Below are 19,235 nucleotides of genomic sequence, written 5' to 3' on the forward strand. Positions count from 1 at the left end.
AGTGTAATAAGCTGGTCACAAAAGGACAGAAAAATGTGTGATTCCACTTAGATGAGGTCCCTAGAGTAGTCAAATTCATAGAGACAGAAAGTAGATGGTGCTTGCCAGGGGCTGGGGAAGGGGGGATGGAGGGCTAGTATTTAATGGATACAGGGTTTCCATGAGGAAATGAAAAAGCTTGGACAATGGAAGCACAACATGGTTGCACAACATGGTGAATGTATTTAATGCCGCAGAACCATACACTTAAAAAAGGTTGAAATGTTAAATTTTATCATACGTATATTTTGCGGTATATTTTACATTTTGGAAAAAAAAGGAAGAGTCTGTATTCAAGAGAATATACACCCCTTGATCCTTTCAAGTGAGTAGAGTCTCAGGGCAGAGTCGAGTCACAAAGCGGTAGATGTGCACAGCGGCAGAGAGGGTTTCCACACGAATTCCCTTTACATTTGCTCCTGGGTGATAACAGGTGTTAATTAAGGGAGGAACGGTCTGCCAGTCAGATGACAGACAGTTAAACTGATGAAATGGGACCACTGGATCGAGAATTTAGAGCTTTGTTTTTTTCTTTAGAACATTTTAAACTGAAAGATGAAATCTCATCTTGATTCCATGTCCTCACGACTCCAGCAATCTTTCCCTGGTTTCAGCTGGGTAGAGGTAGAATTCAGGGCTTAAGAATGGAGACAGAAAAGCACCTCCATAGAGCCCTTCCACAGCTGTCTTTTCAACACTGAAAAACTGAACAAACTGCACAGACAGTCCAAATAAGTCCTGTGTGTGTGTGTTTACTTTTATGTTGTGTGTTTTAGGGAAATGGTGTTGCTCTTCTAATGCAATGTCCTGATACTATTGCAGGGTGACAGAGGGGACCCAGGACCTCCCGGCTTACCAGTAAGTCTTCTGGGCAGGCCATGCACTTCTGTTTGTTCCTCAGATAGCCTATGGTCTCCACTAGTTTGCATCTCAGCAGGACCAGCTACCTAATTTGCAGGGCCCACCTGGTGCAAAATGAAAATGTAGGTCTCTTGTTCAAAAAGTATTACAAATTTTAAGATGGTGACAGAAGAGCATTAAATCAAGCATGAGGCCCTGTGTGACTACACAGGTCCCGGGCCCACAGAGCCGCCCTTGAATCTCAGTAAGCTCCGGCTTACCTTTCACTTCTATCTTGCAATGATCATTTGGTATTGCTTGGGTAGCTATAGTCGCTTAATATTTAGGGAGATAATTCCGCTTAGAAACTACCTACATAATATACGTCCAGTGAAAATGATTTTGCTTGCTGAATCAGTAATTGTGTATTATGTTTAGTATTTTGCCCTATCTTCACGTTCCTGGAATTTGTGATTCAGTGATTATATTTGTCTTTCCAATTCATCAATATTCACAAGATTAAAACTGAAAGCAATTTGGCCTCCTAATGGTTCACCTATAATTGTGTTTGGTAACTTCTGGCTGTTGACAGGATTACTTTCTCAGGTTGTTTTTTTCTTACTACTCCGGCAGCTCAGTTCTGCGTTATCAATGAGATACCTTGATGTCACCGTTAAAATAAATACCAATTCATTCTCTAGGAGAGAGTAATGCCATTGCACACTCTCAAATCGTTTGACATGGGCAGGGTGAGTGGGAGAACAGAGCCCCTTTCTCCATACTTCTAGAACTGCCCAACTATAACCTTTCCTTGTGAATTTGTGTGTTATTCTGCTGTAACTTAACATGTTGCAGGAAATTGTTTATGGCTTAATTACCTTGATCTTGAATTGGGGACATTTCTATTCACACTGATCTTACAGGGCACGTTGAAAGGATATATTAGAGTATAACTACATTAATAATTTATTTAATGCTAAGTAATATTAATATTGTAAAAGCATTTTGATGTATATTAAATTTATAACATATATGGAATTTAGGAGTAACAAGGTTTCTTTGTTCTCTACTTTTGCTACTACAAGATTTATTTGTGAATAAGTAGATTGATCTGTGGGTCTTAATCCCAAACGTAGGAGTTAGTCACACCCACCAAGTGCTACTGCCTGCCAGCTCTGTGCCCTTTTCCCAGCTCTATCAGAGCTACTGTTCAAGATGACGCAGCAGGGCAGGTGTGGCCGGGACTGTGATTTCTCCGGAGGTCTTTATCCAACTGGGATTACATGCAGCTCTCCCATGAATGATGATTATGGTTTCTGGTAAAGAATTTACTGATTTTCTCATGTTTAGGGCTCAAGGGGAGTGAGAGGACCAGCAGGCCCAGTGGGATATCCAGGAGAGCCGGGGTTGGCAGTAAGTACAGCACTGCTGATTCTGTCTCTCCAAAAGCCCTGACCTGATATTTAAATCAAGCAAAAGAAAGCAGAATTGCAGTCTTGGGCAATTCAGGCAGAGATGGGTTCTTTTTGAGATTATCACCTGATGAATCATCCAACACCCACCACTATGAGCGTGAGTCCCTCCTGAAGCACGGGTCCCTGGAGGTGGGGGGCAGGAGGGGGGTGGGGGGCAGGAGGGGGGTGGAGGTGGGGGGCAAGCAGCCCAGCCATGGTAGGAAGTCCATCATGTGTGTTTCAAAATTAAGCGTTTCCTAAAGAGGAGCTTGGGACAACCAATAAGGGCACAGTCTGATCTCCATCACTGATAACTGATTTGTGTGTTTTTGCTGTTGATTTAGGGACCTCCAGGCCCTCCTGGGAGTCCAGGTTTGAAGGTAGGCGGCCATGAGTAAGATACACAAATGAAGTCCATGTACAATGAGATAAGTGACCACTAATATTTGTCAGAATCATGTCTTCCCTCTTTTTAGAATTCCCGAACTATTTAATAAATACACTTCAACAAATTGCTTAACCAGAAGTCTTATTACTTGTAATTACTTTTTAATATTCCAAAGCAATTAGTTTCCTTTTTCTTTTCCTTTCCAGGGTAATCCTGGCGTGGGAGTAAAGGGGCAAATGGGAGACCCGGTAAGAACTCCCTTTTGCATGGAGGAGCACATGTTAAAATGTATGGGCTACCCGGGTCGAGGAGACAGTTCTGATTACCACTTAACTTGTGTTCGTTCTCTCGTCACTGTCCAGCTTTATGGCTGAGAATTTGTCTTTGCTGAATTATTATGACACCATTACCCTTGACTATAAAATGACAGTTCTGACAAAACCTAACAGTAAATTCAGTTTAATTTATATAACACACTTCCCCCTAGCCCAAAGACATGGAATATTTCTGATAATATATCCGGGGTAACAATTTGTTTAATTATGGATTTGTTTAGCTTAACTTGCCAAATTTCATCAGAGTCCTAAACTTCACACATAAATAAAAATATGAATAACTGTGACCCAAAGCATTGAGCAACACACCATCCACCCCTCACACCCATAGTCCTTTCTGCTGAAACACAAAACTAAGTAAGGATAAATTTTAGAAAAGTGCTTTAAGGTGGAAGCTCATCTGGAAACAATCTGAATGCTTAAGAGTTGGTGAGGGGCTCTTTCAGCAACTGTGGGTAAATAGATATTGAGCATCTACCCTGTGCCAGGCTAGGATTGGTGCTTGGTGTGGGGATTTGGCGAGACAGACCTGATCTCCGCTCTCATGGAGTTCCAGTGTGGTTGGGAAATTTATGGTACAGCCATTTAACACGCTTGCCAAAAATATACTGGAAGATGTCATGATGTGGGGAAATTCCAGGTTCTAGTACTTATTGGGTTGGCCAAAAAGTGCCTTCGGTTTTAAGTAAAAATAAAAGACACATTTTTCATTTTCACCAAGAACTTTATTGAACAACGTATTCACCCTTTTGTACCACTACCTTCTGCCATTTTTCAGGCAACTTAATCATTCCATCTTCTCAAAACATTTATCTTTTTGAGCAAAGAACTGTTCCAGGTGCCTTTTACATTCTTCCAGGGAATTGAAATTTTTTCCAGTAAGAGAATTTTGTAAAGACTGAAATAAATGGAAATCCAAAGGTGCAATGCCTGGTGAATACGATGGGTGAATCAGAACTTCCCAGCCAAGCTGTAACAGTTTTTGCCTGGTCATCAAAGAAACATGCGGTCTTGCATTATCCTGATGGAAGATTATGCGTTTTCTGTTGACTAATTCTGGACGCTTTTTTGTCGAGTGCCACTTTCGGTTGGTCTAATTGGGAGCAGTACTTGTTGGAATTAACCGTTTGGTTTTCCGGAAGGAGCTCATAATAGCGGACTCCCTCCCAATCCCACCATATACACAACATCACCTTCTTTGGATGAAGACCGTCCTTTGGTGTGTTTGGTGGTGGTTCATTTCGCTTGCCCCACGAGCTCTTCCATTCCACATTGTTGTACAGTATCCACTTTTCATTGCCCGTCACAATTTGTTTTAAAAACAGAACTATTTCATTACGTTTCAGTAGAGAATAGCATGTGGAAATATGGTCAGGAAGGTTTTTTTCGCTTACGTGGAACCCAAACATCAAAGCGATTCACATAACCACGGCTGGTGCAAATGATTTTCCATGCTTGATGTGGATATTTTGAGTATGTTGGCCATCTCCTGCGTGGTATAATGTTGATTGTTCTCAATTATTGTTTCAATTTGACCGTATCAACCTCAGTTGGTCTACCCGACCATGGAGCATCATCCAGTGAGAAGTCTCCAGCACGAAACTTTGCAAACCACTTTTGACATGGTCGATCAGTCACAGCACCTTCTCCATATACTGCACGAATCTTTTTGTGTGTTTCAGTTGCGTTTTTACCTTTTAAAGCATAATATGCCGAAAATGTTGCTTTTTTTCTTCCATCTCCAATATTAAAATGGCTACACAAAGATTCACCAATTTTGATGTCTTTTTTTAAATGCACGCTGACGTGACACCTGTCACATACGGTCTAACAAAATTGTTCCGAATGAAGTTAAAGACAACTAAGTGCTACTAGAGCCATCTTATGGAAAAAACCGAACGAACCTTTTGGCCCACCCAATGTGATAGGAAAATGTGCAAAAAATAGTGTTGTAAAATATATTAAATGATTTTAAATTTTAATACAATATAAACTATATTCTACATTTAAATTATGTTTATTATTATATAGTGTTACTTTTATTATAATATATATATTTTTTATTGGGGTATAGTTGCTTTACAATGTTGTGTTAGTTTCTGCTGTACAGCAAAGTGAATCAGCTATAGGTATACATATATTACCTTATTTTTGGATTTCCTTCCCATTTAGGTCACCGCAGAGCATTGAGTAGAATTCCCCGTGCTATATAGCAGGTTCTCATTAGTTATCTATTTTATACATATTAGTTTATATATGTCAATTCCAAACTCCCAATTCATCCCACCCCCCTTTTCCTCCCTTGGTGTCCATACATTTGTTCTCCACATCTGTGTCTCTATTTCTGCCTTGCAAACAGGTTCATCTGTACCATTTTTCTAGATTCCACATATATACGTTAACGTATGGTATTTGTTTTTCTCTTTCTGACTTACTTCACTCTGTATGACAGTCTCTAGGTCCATCCACGTCTCTACAAATGACCCAATATAATTCCTTTTTTATGGCTGAGTAATATTCCATTGTGTATATGTACCACATCTTCTTTATCCATTCATCTGTTGATGGGCCTTTAGGTTGCTTCTGTGACCTGGCTATTGTAAATAGTGCTGCAATGAACATTAGGGTGTATGTGTCTTTTTGAATAAGAGTCTTCTATTAGAGTTTCAAATTATGTTTAACACACCATTTAGTCCCATACACATGTATGCACACATGCATATCATGCACATGTATATATGTAGACATATGTATACATGTGTGTATACACACTTATAGACCCACACATACATACAAGCACACACACACCACAAAGAACTGCACCAAAGTTTTAATAGAGATTACCTCTGGATGGTAGGATTATGGATTACTTTTATTTTTTAAATTCATTTTTAACAGTATGTATTATTTATGAAAAACAATAAACATTTAAAATTACATTATGTATTTGCCATGATTTTTATTTTAAATCCATGACATACAGGCTTGTAAGCATTATACCACAATATGTGGGTGAAAGTCTTCTTAGTTTCCATTTTTATTTCAAACTAAAGTTAATATGAAATTCTTATTATCTTGATTTTTTTAAAAGGGTGAGGTTGGCCAGCAGGGTTCTCCAGGACCCACCCTTCTGGTGCAGCCACCTGATTCTGGTCTCTATAAAGGAGCAAAGGTAATTCTCCATCCATATGTGACCTTGGTAAAGTAGTCATAGCCAGCGTTTTCTGAACGTGTTCCCGTGCCAGCGAAGAGCTGAGCACCTACATGCAACGCTGCCTTGATCCCAGGGTAACCTTTACAGGTTGGCACTATTATTAGTTTCATTATAAAGAGTTGAAAAAGTGAGACTTGGAAAGGTTACCAGTGTTCTCAAGTTTACCCGGCTGTTGAGTGGCAGACCTAGCTTGGGCTGCTAAACTGTGACATGTCTTCCAGGATATAGTCCCCCATTCATGTCTTTGATATGGTCGCTGAAAATACCACTGGAAATCCAGCTGTCCTTTAGATGTTACATATGGATCTGATGCTTTGGTAATTGAAAGGTGACAGAGGCATAGAACCGAGCATGTAATAGACTCCTGGCAAATATTAATTCCTTTGTCACCCTCCAGCACTGATGTTACTGATGCCATGTGCACATTCTCCCATCAGTTTTCAGTTACTGGATTCAGTTTCACTACCTTGCTCAAAATGAGCCTCTCCTCTCAGTGGCTGCATTCCCAGCTTGCATCTGCTGCCCTGGTTCCATGGTGGCTCCCCCCACCGCTCTGCTGTCCCACGCCGCACAATGCTACACCTTTTACACAGAACTGGCCTCCTGAAGAGTGTCAGGTTCAAAGGTGCGCTTGGATCTTAGTTGCTAATTACCGACAGTTGACGAGTAATCCCTTATTAAAATATTAGGAGAATGGCTAAAAGAGGTAATTTCTTAAAGAGATGGAACTCAGTATGTTGAATAAAGCCGGTAAGCCAGATTATATTCATTGTGATTTTTAGGGTATTAAAGGAATGCCTGGAATCATTGGACCTCCTGGACCACCAGGACCCAAGGTAATTTATTTAAAGAACTTAAAAAATTGTATGATGTGCTATCTTAATTTAAAATTTTTACATGGTTATTATCACTGCTTTAAATGCCGATATGTTACTAGAACTTTTCAATATTTCATCACAATTCTGTAGGAAGACTATTTCCAAAGTAGCTGTTTTCTTAAGCTGCTGGCAATAATTTTTATTTCTTGTTTTGTTTTTGCATTCGTATTGCTGAAATACTGTTGCTTGAACTCCTCTAAAAGTGTCGTCTCTTTAAGGGGGAGCCCGGTATTGGGACAAAAGGAGAGAAAGGTATTCCTGGGTTTCCAGGACCTCGGGTAAGGATCATTTTTGGCATCCTTAACTTCAGTGAGTTTGGAGGCATTTCTCTCTCACATTTTTATAAGACTAGATCAATATTTCTGAGAGTTCAAAAGTGGAGATTATCTCTAAGAGGAATGCTATATTTTGGTCAGCAAGAATTGTGTAATAGCTAAGTGCCCCAGAGCATCCCTTTCATGGACATCATTTGGATAAAACAGACAAGCAGAAGATGGGAGAATTGGCAGGAAGTAATGGGATCGTGGCATTTTCTTACTGGCTCAGTGTCAGTGTGATAGTAGCTTGGAATTGTTCATTTAAGCCTATTTGATAAAAGAAGGTACTGATCTAGGGGCAGTAGCTAGAAAACAACTATATAGCATCAGGCCTCAAACATCTCCACACGTCACTAATGGGATCCCCATTCATAGAGTCACTATGAAGGCCAGACCTTGGCGAGCACGGGCATTGAGTTCATCTGACTCAGATTCAGTACTTAACGAGACAATATTGATTTCCATAGTAATTTTCATTGCTCATAATGCATAGAGCAACTATTAATCTCTAGACAAATTATATTGCGATGATTCAAAGATATTTAGCCCAGTGCAAGCATTAAATTAAATAAATTGAAATGGAAGAACAGCAAAAACAACAAAACCGTGTTCTTAATTTAAAGCACTGTCAAGGACATTCATTTTTTGGAATAAGATTAAAGATCAATTAAAATAACAAATGTTATAAAGAAATGGAATCTCTTTTATATTTATTTCCTTTATCCAGCTACCTTTGCAGACAAGGTTAAATACCAACGAAGCAATCTCCTAAGGTGAAAAATGATTCACTGAACTGGTTTATGTATTTTGTTTTAATTCTGCTTGTGTTGATTCTTGTGAATTTATTAGGGGGACCCTGGCTTCTATGGCTCTCCAGGTTTTCCAGGATTAAAGGTAAATGAACACGATTATAGAGAGGATAAATACATATTCATCAGTAAATGCAATTCAGTGTCATTCAAAAGTTGTACCAGGGCCTGTAGACTCACACACCGTAATGAGAAAGGGAACACATTTATTTTATAAGTTACATGATTTCACTGTTGGTACAAAAACTAAAGCAAAACTGTCGGATGCAACCCCAAAGCAGTGTTAAGATTCTGTACAGAATCTCGGTGAGCATGGGTCATTCAGATTAAATGAGAATGAGATAATTTGTTACCCAATCACATTTTTTAAAAAATGCGTGTTTCATCCCTGATGTTCTGCAATTACCTTCATTGTTTGATCCTCATGAAAACAACACTGTATATATTATGCATTGTTTTATTTCCTGTAAATTTTGTAGGTAAATATGTGCATAAAAATAAATATATATGCTTCAAAAAAGGCATGTTTTTGGTTATTTGTAGGGGGAACCAGGAGTGTTTGGAGATCCTGGGCCGTTTGGATTTCTTGGTCCAAAGGTAAAAAAGTGAGCCTATTTGAGTACAGTCTGATAACATCCTATATCCCTTACGTTATCTGATTTATTTTTTTAAATATTTCAAAGAATCATTCAAACCTCAGTTCATTTTGCTTATATTATTTTAATGCATGTGGTAATGATTACATTTTACATTTGAGCAATGATCCTTTTGAAGGTGAATAATAATGAGAGAGATTCAAAAATTCCCTAGGGATTATACAGTAGCATGATTAAAAACATAGGGAACCGTGGAGAGTCCTTTGCTTTGAACACCACTGCATTTTTTCTTTCCTTTTTATGTGACCTCACCTTCAGCACTTGTGCAGGACAAGCCATGGTGGCATTAAGGTGACACAATTAAGGGGGACAATATCTGCTGCTAAAATAAAATGTAGGTTCAGACCCTATAGGCCAATAAACTGTTTGTCCTGGAGTGCAAGTTAGACATTAATGCTCATAATAGATCCGAGAAACTTCATGGCTTCAGAGGTATCTAGTTGATGCACATGGAAGCATTTTTGGAGTTTGAATTTTTTGGGGGGGGGGAGAACTTTCCCAGTTGGCTGTTAACTTCTGCTTGTAGGTGGGAGATCTCATACTTTTGTTCCTCTTAGACCACCATGAGCTATTTATTTCTCTAGTCAGCCTATAGGCTTTGTTTCCTATATGAATGCCCACTTGGTGTTGCTAATATTTACTTAGTGCCAGGAAACATGAGAAAAAGATTAATATTTCTAAGAAAAGTGAATGAATGAATGATTTCAGGGAGATCCTGGAGACCGCGGGCACCCAGGACCACCAGGGGTTTTGGCAACTCCAGCTCTTCCACTCAAAGGTTTGTGTTCCATTTTTTTTCTCTATGGATTATGCTGAAATGGGATTTGCATGGTCCCAAAAGAAGGGTTTGGCCTAGCCCTTCTGTAGTTTACACACTCAGCAGGCTGCATATACGCACTTTTAACATGAATGTATAATTATATTAGTGCAAGTAGAGATGTGCATCTTGGTCTGTCTCTATCAGCCATAAGACACCAAATTTTATTTTAGTGGGTGAACTTCATGCTGGGATTTTTATTATGTTACCTTTCAGAAAGTAGGTTTTTTAATCGCTAGAAATGTGTGAAGCCATTTGACTAAGACCTGCCAAGATGCTGCCTCCAGGAAGAAAGCAGCCTAGATCGATGACAAATTCCGCACTACTTCATGTGTCTGCAGCGGAGGGTCTAAGATATTGCACTTTAAACGTGATGAGAAACTGCAAAACAATCTCCTGTTGTACTTTAACAAGGCTCACGAAAAGTGATTGTGCGTGAGCCTTTCAATGTATATATATGTTTACTATATACATTATGCCATTATCTTTGGCAGGGCCTCCAGGGGATCCAGGGCACCCTGGCCGCTATGGAGAAATGGGGGCTGTTGGACCACCTGGTCCCCCTGGTCCCCCTGGTAGACCAGGCGAAGTCTGTGCAGGTATGGCTTTTACATGCCAGGTTTGCTGCATCCTCTTCCACACCAGGGCCTCTCCACTCTAGCTGATATTAAAATCACCTTAGCATTGTTTCAGAAATACTGATGGCTGTGCGTACCCCAGATCAGGAATGTTGGACTCTCTGAGGGATGGATGGACCAAGGCATCTACTATTATAAAAGGGTCCCCATACTTTTTTATTTTTGGCCGCACTGCGCAGCATGTGGGATCTTATTTCCCTGACCAGGGATCGAACCCATGCCCCCTGCATTGGAAGCACGGAGTCCTAACCACTGGACCGCCAGGGAAGTACCCACCACCCACCCCCAACCCCTGCTTAATTCTAATGCACAGCCAGGATTAAGAAGCACAGAGCTCAAACCAATTAATCATTTAATTGGAAGAAATCCAGGTTCCTGGACTGCACCTCAGAAATATTCAATCACTATCTCAGGGGTGTGATAAGAAATATGTATGTAAAACAAGCTTCCCACAAGACTACCAGATGCAGTTAAGATGTGGAAACTGCTGCTAGGGTTAGAGTGTGTCTTTAGGTCTTTCCCACTTTCTTGGAAGGCTCTCTCTACGGACATCTACTTGTTAAAATTTAGTTCATCCACCTAGGCCCCAGCTTAAATCTTCTGCATGAAATGTGGAAATACAAAATTGCAAATTAAAAAATAAAATTTTGATTCGGACTTAGTTAAAAAATAAACAGAAAACAACAGCCCTCTCGCCCACAAAAAAACCCCTGTGGCTCATGGTAGTATTTGATGAAAGGCCTGAGAAATAATCCTGTTGACACACGGACTTTGAACTCCTTCAAGTGCTGTCTTAGCTAATATTCCCAGTGAGATTAAGAATGGAAGTTTAGGGAATATTTGCATTCTGTGAACCCAGGAAGACTGATTAAACGTGTGGGGAGAAAAGTCTGGTATAAATGTAATTTTATCCGGTCTGTTTCATGTTATAGTTCCTGAGGAGTTAGAAGTTTCTTGAGATATTCAACTGTGAACTACAAAGTTCTTGTTTAATGTTTCACAAAGCTAGCTTTCACTTTGTAGGATCTGATGACCACAAAGGCAGTAAATAAAGCTTTGTTTAGTTCATTTACTCTTTCGATATCGCAGCCATGGCTTAATTGACCCAGAACTATATAAATCATACAGAATACTCTGTTGGTCGGGAGGCACTAGACCCCGCTCTTACATTTCTCCTTTCGGGCTTGTTTATAATAAAATACCACCTCCAGCAGATTGAAATCAAAACCCAGTGGGAGTAAGTAACACCTGTCTCTAGCAGATTCCAAACCAAGTATAACAGGAAGCTTCTTAATTCCAAAAATCTTTTTTAAAAGAATCCATATTTTGACTCCAACCTATAGTAAGAAATAATTTTATATTGTATAGCATTTACATTACATTACACACATATATGCATACATACATACATACATATGGTTGAAACACAGATTTCACAAAATAATATCTCTGGGGTATCTGATACACTCTATTTTCTATTCCATTCTTTTCTTTTGAAAAAAAAAAGTTTTTAATGCTGGCCACAACTGAATTGATTTCATGTCCTATCAGTTGGTGGTCGAGGCTGCGATATGCCATACACTGTAACCCATTCTGCCTTTTGGAAGCTGGTTGAGCATTCTCCCTGGTACTGGGACGAGATAGCAGGCAGCATCTGGGACCATCCAGTGACTGACTGTGGAGATTCCGAGTCAGGTCTTAGGACTGTTATGAAGACAAGATGGTAGCCAAGTCCACAGGAGTACATGTTCATTTTGTTTTAAACATACCATTGTATGTAGCCTTTATTATACATATTTTATTTTATAGTCATCTATAGTATTTACCATGAGATGAGTTGGGTTTTGGAGTCAGACCCCTGTGATTGAATCCCAACCTTCCCAATCAGTATAGTATAGTGAAATAGTTATGTGTTTACACAATGGACTAAAATCATTCCAGGTTCTAGTACTTACAAACTGTGTGATCTTGGGCATTTATTAAACTTCTCTGTGCCTGAGTTTTCCTGTCTGCAAAACGGAGTTCTTGTTACAGTTGAAAGAAATAATATGTATACAGTTCTTAGAATACAACTGGGGATATAGTAAAGACTCACTGTGTTAGCTACGATTATTAGTATTCATATTTGGCCTAAATTTTCTGTGCCTTATCTATAAGGTATGAACTTTTCAAGGTTGTTGAAGGAGTAAAGATAATGTTTGATAATACACGTAAAGCCCCAGCACGTATGCACCCAATAACGAAAGCCATCAACTTAACTTGCATGCTACATTACTGATGACGGACAGGGTTTCAATTGTCTGTTGCTGAACAGATAACCCAAAACCTAGTGGTTTAAGACAACAACGTTCAGTATATTCCCCTTCACTCTTTCTGAGGTTCAAGAATTCAGGAAGGGCTAAGCTGAGCGATTATGGAGCAGGGATTTTCATCTGGTTGCAGCCATCGTGTCTGGAACTGAAACATGAGGAATGGCCAGGCATCTCTCTCCTTCATTTCTCATATAGTCTCAAGTCTCTCTGTGTGACTCTGTACTTAATTTAGGCTTCCTTACAGCATGGTGGCTTCCGAGCAGTGATATTGCTTCTGTGGTGCCTCAGGACTCCAGTCCAAGCATTTTGCTCACAAGGAAGAAGCTGAATCTTCTTTAATAATCTGGCCTTGGAAACCATATCGTGTCACTCCCGCCATACTTCATTAGTCCAAACAACCACAAAAGGCTGGTACATTGAAGGGACGGGGAACATTCCACCTCTTGCTAGGGGAGCATCAAGGTTCTACAAGAGCGTGGGGGACTAGAGCTACCCTGGCGCCATCTTTGATAACGTCAGTCTTCCACAGAGAGGTCCTGGAACCAGGCATGCTTAGGAAGAAGCAGCTCAGAGTAATGATCGCTCTCACACCAAGGCTTCCGGCTGTCTTTAAGCCAAAGCCACCAGCGAGGGGGAAGTAGCATGTCAAGGGGAAGCAGGATTTAGCTGCTGCTGCATTACTTTGACCTGCTCTAAACACACTGAGCATCCAGTCGTTCACTGAGAACATGCCAGATATTGCAGTAAGCTCCTTATGTGGATTATTTTATTTAATCTTCATTACAAGCCTCTGAGGAAGCTATAGAGGATTAAATAAGTTAAATAACCTACTTAAGTACCTGTGGCTGGAGAGGGAGAGGCCAGGTTCAAATCTAGCACCCCTTTGCTTTTCCACAAATCTAAGTGGTTATAGTATTTTACATCTACATAGATAATTTTGTGAGTCCCATTTTTTTTTGGCTGTGCTAATTAATTTTGGGGTAAAAGATTAGAAGACTGTCTCCATGTAAGCATATCTCAATCATATCCAAATATTACATTTTAGTATCTAAATGGCAACACCAGTTTTCTCATTAAATTCTACTAGTCAATGATAATTATAAAAACAAACAGCTTAAAATTATATACCAGGTACCTATCTACATGATTTAATGTATTATCTTATTTAATTTCTTCTAATTTTTAAAATTTTTTATTGAACTTTAGTTGATGTACAGTATTATGTGTTACAGATGTACAATATAGTGATTCACAATTTTTAAAGGTTATGCTCCGTTTATAGTTATTATAAAATATTGGCTATACTCCGCTCGTTTTACAGTAGGTCCTTATAGCTTATTTCATATGTAATAGTTTGTACCTCTTAATCTCCTACCCTTATTTTGCCCCTCCCCCTTCTCCCCACTAGTAACCACTTGTTTGTTCTCTATATCTGTGAATGTGCTTCTTTTTTGTTATTTTCACTAGTTGTTGTATCTTTAAAATTCCACATGTAAGTGATATCATACAGTACTTGTCTTTCTGTGAGTCCATATTTTAATTCATTATATGTGCTAATGTGTTTATTCAGGTTATTTTTTATCAAGTTATCAAAGTTTTTTGATATTTTTAAAACTGATTTTAATTAAATAATATATATTTCTTTTCCAATAATCCTAAAGAATAGACAAAAAGGTAAGAAAATCTGATTCCCTAAACCTTTATTACCACTTGTGTGCTTGTTTCAAAGGAGGTGAGGCATTCTGATGGCTGGGATACTCAGTTATTTTTTAGCTACATTTTTTTCCCTTAAAAAAATTCCACAGCCTAAGAAGCATGTACTGATTTTGATTTCTTCTACAGAAAAATGTTATCTGAGAGTACGTGTGGTTTTCATTCTTGATTTCTCTTGGAGGCATGATGGGACCCCCTGGGCCACGAGGGTTTCCTGGTCATCCAGGATTTCCAGGGGCAGCTGGTATTCCTGGGAGAGCTGATTCTGCTCCAGGGAAACCAGGCAACCAGGGACCACCTGGGTTGCCTGGAGTGCCAGGGTTGCCGGGACCTCCAGGATCAGATGGTAAAGTGCTCTTCATTCACATTCACTAGCATTTATGTTGCATTTGATATTTGCAGTATCATTCAGAAACCGTGACTTTCCAAATTTTAAAAACGTTATCTAATATTTCATAAGCCAAGTTAGTTGTATTAAAAGTACAAAAAAGTAAACTGATGTTGGACTGCCACATCTCTTAAATTATGTGAAAATATTTGGATGGGAATTTAAGTATGCTGATAGAATGTTGTAAATTAACACAATTTTTATTTTTTAAATGTAGTTGTCATTTTTATAGAGTTACGTATGGACCTGGCTTGAGTCAAACAGCTCTACAAAGCCTTTTGTGAAAAAACTGCTGTCCCAGGCAACCCCTTCTCCTATTCTCTCCTCTCCAGGGGCAATATTTTCCCCACAATTAGCTGGATCTCTTGGGATTTGCCTCTATATTGCCATTCAACATACTTGTGTTGCTATTTCTTAATTTTTCAGTTTGCGCATTATCTATTGACTTTCCTCTGTAGCGGGTGAATTCACCTCTTTCCCCACCCACCACACATGTGCCATTTTCCACTCCTACAACCTATCAATATAGTTAGCGTCATAATTTTAGTTAAATAAATATGCAGTGTTTACACGGAAGGGTTATATAAATGCTATTCACCAGTTTAGCCATATAATAATATATGATACTACTTTCCTAGCATAACAGTTTGGCAATAATTGTCATATCTTTGTGTGTTTGCTTGGTTTTCAATATACTTATTGCTAATTCAACCTCAAACCGTCCGGAATTGTATACATCTCTTAATCATACATTTTAACTCATTACTAGTATTAATCTCTTTGAATAAATCTCATCTGGAACTTTTTGACCTGTTTAAATTAGGTCAGGTTGCAATTTTAAAAGCTGATGCTGCGACACTGCCTGGAGATCTTCCTTCACCATTATCCTAGGAATTCTCTGTCTCTATCTCTCTGTCTGTCTCTGTCTCTCTGATTCTCTGTCTCTCTGGGTCCCTTTGTTTCCACAACTCATATATTTCTTCTAATGGTTTACTCATTATACTTTGTGAGAGAATGTGTATATTTGGGGTGTCTTCACTGTTTGAAATACCTTTATTCTACTGTGGAATTAGATTGATAGTTTGGTTGAATATAAAATTCTAGATTGGAATAATTTTCCTCCAGGTTTTTGAAGGCATTTTCCATTGCTTTTTAGTGTCGTTACTGAGAAGTCCAGTAACCTTTAGATACTTGATTCTTTGTTTAAAATCCCTTTTCTTATTGAAAGCTTATAGGAATTCTCCTTTGTTTTCAATGTCCTTAAATTTCACTGTGATTTACCTCAGTGTGGGTACATTTGCAGGCACTAGGAGCAATTTAACACAAATCCTTCATTTCTGGAAAAATTTCTTGAAGTATTTCTTTTTTTTTTTAAATGTATTTATTTTATTTATTTATTTTTGGCTGCATTGGGTCTTCGTTGTTGCATGCGGACTTTCTCTAGTTGCAGCAAGCGGGGGCTACTCTTCATTGCAGTGCGTGGGCTTCTCATTGAGGTGGCTTCTCTTGTTTTGGATCACGGGCTCTAGGCACGTGGGCTTCGGTAGTTGTGGCACACAGGCTCAGTAGTTGTGGCTCGCGGGCTCAGTAGTTGTGGCTCACGGGCTCTAGAGCTCAGGCTCAGTAGTTGTGGCTCACAGGCTTAGTTGCTCCACAGCATGTGGGATCTTCCCAGACCAGGGCTCGAACCCGTGTCCCCTGCATTGGCAGGCGGATTCTTAACCACTGCGCCACCAAGGAAGCCCTTGGAGTATTTCTTTGAAGATACTTTGTCCTCCTTTTTTTTCCCTCTGTTTTCTATTTCTGGACTCAATATATTTGTCTGTTAGAGAATCAATCCTACATGTCTGTTTTTCAAATCTTCACTCTATTATTCTTCACCTTTTTATTTTTCTGCAACACTTTTTGGTAGACTTCCTCAACTCCATCTTCCAAGTCTGCTCCTGAATTTTTAAATTTCTGCTTTCATAACCATTTTTTTTAAATTTCTGAGGATTTTGTTGTTGTTGTTTCTCTCTCTCTCTCTCTCTTTCTCTCTCTCTCTCTCTGTTGTTGTTCCCTTTTAATGTTTCTTTTTGCAGCAGCCTGTTTCTGTTTTGGGAATGAATGCCTTCCCTTGTCTGCTTTCTAAACTATATAGTTTATTTTAAAGATTCCTTCTTACTTCATTGTCTGTTTCCTCCAGTTTTGAGGACGTTTGTTTTTTCCTGCTGCAGTTTTTGAGAAGGTTTTCTTACTATTTAGCTGCTTCTTTGACCAATCATCCTGTTTGGGGTCTCACTGTCATTCTACTTCAGAGGTACCAATTCTTGAACTTTGGAAGAGATTTCCTAGGTAAACTGTGTTCTGTTTCCGCTTTCCCCACAGCCTGCTTGGAATTCAGCTTTTTAAGGTCTGCTAAATCTTTTTACTTTTTTTTTTTTTTTTGCTTTTGTTTCTCTTTTTCTTTGTCTTGAAAGATTATACCTTTTTATAATATTCTTTTACTGTCTGTTATCTTACTGGTATTTGGGGAGGCAAGGAACTTATTGTTTGCATTTTATCTAACATTTTTAATCAGATGTCTCTGAATTTTTGCTTTTACAAATCCTGCTTTATGCTTTCTTTATTAGGTAATTATCGATAATTAAGGGGCAAAATATATTTGCCATATACTTACTTTTAGTTTTTTGTTTATTTGTTTTGTTTTGATATATTTGTTTGTTTTATTATCCACTACCTTGCTCTGCAACCCATTAAATTAGGGCTGAGATTAGGGATAGTGTTATCAATGGTTATGGTAGCAGAAGCTTGCTGTGACAATTGTATGGTCTATTTGTATATATATTCTTATAGCAGAGAGAAAGAATCATAAGAAAGGAATGGAAGAAAGAATGGTGTTGAGGGGATGGTGTAAATGTGAACACACCAAGCTCTATTTGTTCTATATCAGATGTATGTCAGATGTTCTATATCAGATGTTCACAAAAATTGTGTGATTCTCTCTGCCCGCCCCCTTTCCCACTGGAAAGTTGTATATTGTAGTGCTGGGCCTCCTGGGCCACAAGGAATAAAAGGCAAAGTGGGTCCACCAGGAAGAAGAGGCTCAAAAGGAGAAAAAGGCAAGTATGCATCAAAGTAGAATTTCTAGAAAACAACATATGGAGGATTGGGAGGCATTATGAAATGTACAATGTGGATTTCATTTAGATTCTCCACTCACCTCAGTTACCCCTGTGAGTACTTAACTCACTGTGTGCTTGTGATGTGATTAGAACTTACGAAAAGTCAAATCTATATCTTACAGCATAAAGGAGACACTTACCTGCCATGAAATTTGCCTCAAAGTGATGACTTTTTCCACAGGATCCTCTCAATTCCTTGAAAAAAGCAGAGATAGGACAGTATTGATCTTTAATTTTGGTTTCTCTCTGTGGGTCCCATCTTTCCCAGACTCACCAAATACCTATAGCTCTATGTTTCTACACCTTAAATTGTTTGGTGCCTTTTTGACCAACTGAGTCAGGTGGGTATGAGAGCTGAGGAGTTTGACTGTCCTAAAGGCATTTTTTTAAACTAAAGGTCCTGATGATTAGAAAACGCACTATAGGGAATTATTAGCTGTAACATGCAATACAATCAATAATCCCTCTTAACATATTATTTGGATTCTTTAAATGCCCAGAGTTTATGCTCTAACCAATTTTGTTGTTGTTGTTGTTGTTTCAGCAGGAACCAAATTAAGAGACTTTGTTTTTTTTAGTAGGAACCAAATAAAAGACTTCTAAACTTTTAAAAATGCGAAACTTTCTTATTTTCAAAGTTTCTTCCATAGAATCAGACATCGGCTTTTCCCCTAGATTTTGTCAGTTTGCGTTTATTAAGACAGAACACCCCATTTGTCTGGAAATGATATGTCCACCCACATAGACCATAGCTACCTCCAGGTCATGCCCTGTGCTCTCCACATCACATGTTATCAGTTAACTGTGATAAGAATTGTGCACATCAGACCCTTTTTGTTCTTATTCGCACTATTGGTTTTGTATAGTAAAGACTTTATTGGGATTTCATTCAGGAAATTTGACAAAGCTGCCTTTTATCCTCTGTCTAGGAAGCACAGGGCTCTGTGCCTGCCAGCCTGGTCCCTCAGGCCCACCCGGCCCTCCAGGACTTCCTGGGAGGCAAGGGAGTAAAGGAGACTTGGGACTCCCTGGGCGACTTGGAGAAAAAGGTTACCCAGGCCTTCCTGGTGCCAGAGGATCTCCAGGGCCACCAGTGAGTAACTCTCTCCAGTACCAATCTTTCTAGTTAAAAGAGACTGGTAGAGATAGAATTCACTTGTACCTCTCTCCAATTTATAGTGATATATATATTGTATGTTTTGAATCTATAAGTATATTCATGACAAAAAATCATCTCTATCCTTTCATTCATTCATTCATTCATTTGTTCAGT

At 38.9% G+C, this 19,235-nt stretch overlaps 1 protein-coding gene across 1 annotated transcript in view; it reads left to right on the forward strand.

Annotated features, from left to right (window-relative positions):
• The window catches only part of COL4A4 (collagen type IV alpha 4 chain), a 134,611-nt gene that overhangs the window by 52,505 nt on the left and 62,871 nt on the right, over nt 1-19,235 (forward strand). Inside the window, exons 9-22 of the mRNA XM_060151956.1 lie at nt 862-897; nt 2,230-2,292; nt 2,678-2,713; nt 2,928-2,969; nt 6,148-6,228; nt 7,053-7,106; nt 7,367-7,426; nt 8,315-8,359; nt 8,818-8,871; nt 9,639-9,708; nt 10,242-10,346; nt 14,592-14,756; nt 17,810-17,903; nt 18,896-19,055. Of these exons, the coding sequence (XP_060007939.1) occupies nt 862-897; nt 2,230-2,292; nt 2,678-2,713; nt 2,928-2,969; nt 6,148-6,228; nt 7,053-7,106; nt 7,367-7,426; nt 8,315-8,359; nt 8,818-8,871; nt 9,639-9,708; nt 10,242-10,346; nt 14,592-14,756; nt 17,810-17,903; nt 18,896-19,055 (1,065 nt within the window). The remainder of the gene's footprint in view (nt 1-861; nt 898-2,229; nt 2,293-2,677; nt 2,714-2,927; nt 2,970-6,147; nt 6,229-7,052; nt 7,107-7,366; nt 7,427-8,314; nt 8,360-8,817; nt 8,872-9,638; nt 9,709-10,241; nt 10,347-14,591; nt 14,757-17,809; nt 17,904-18,895; nt 19,056-19,235) is intronic.

The sequence above is a fragment of the Lagenorhynchus albirostris genome, chromosome 6 (assembly GCF_949774975.1).
Source record: "Lagenorhynchus albirostris chromosome 6, mLagAlb1.1, whole genome shotgun sequence".
In the NCBI taxonomy this organism is placed as follows: Eukaryota; Metazoa; Chordata; class Mammalia; order Artiodactyla; family Delphinidae; genus Lagenorhynchus; species Lagenorhynchus albirostris.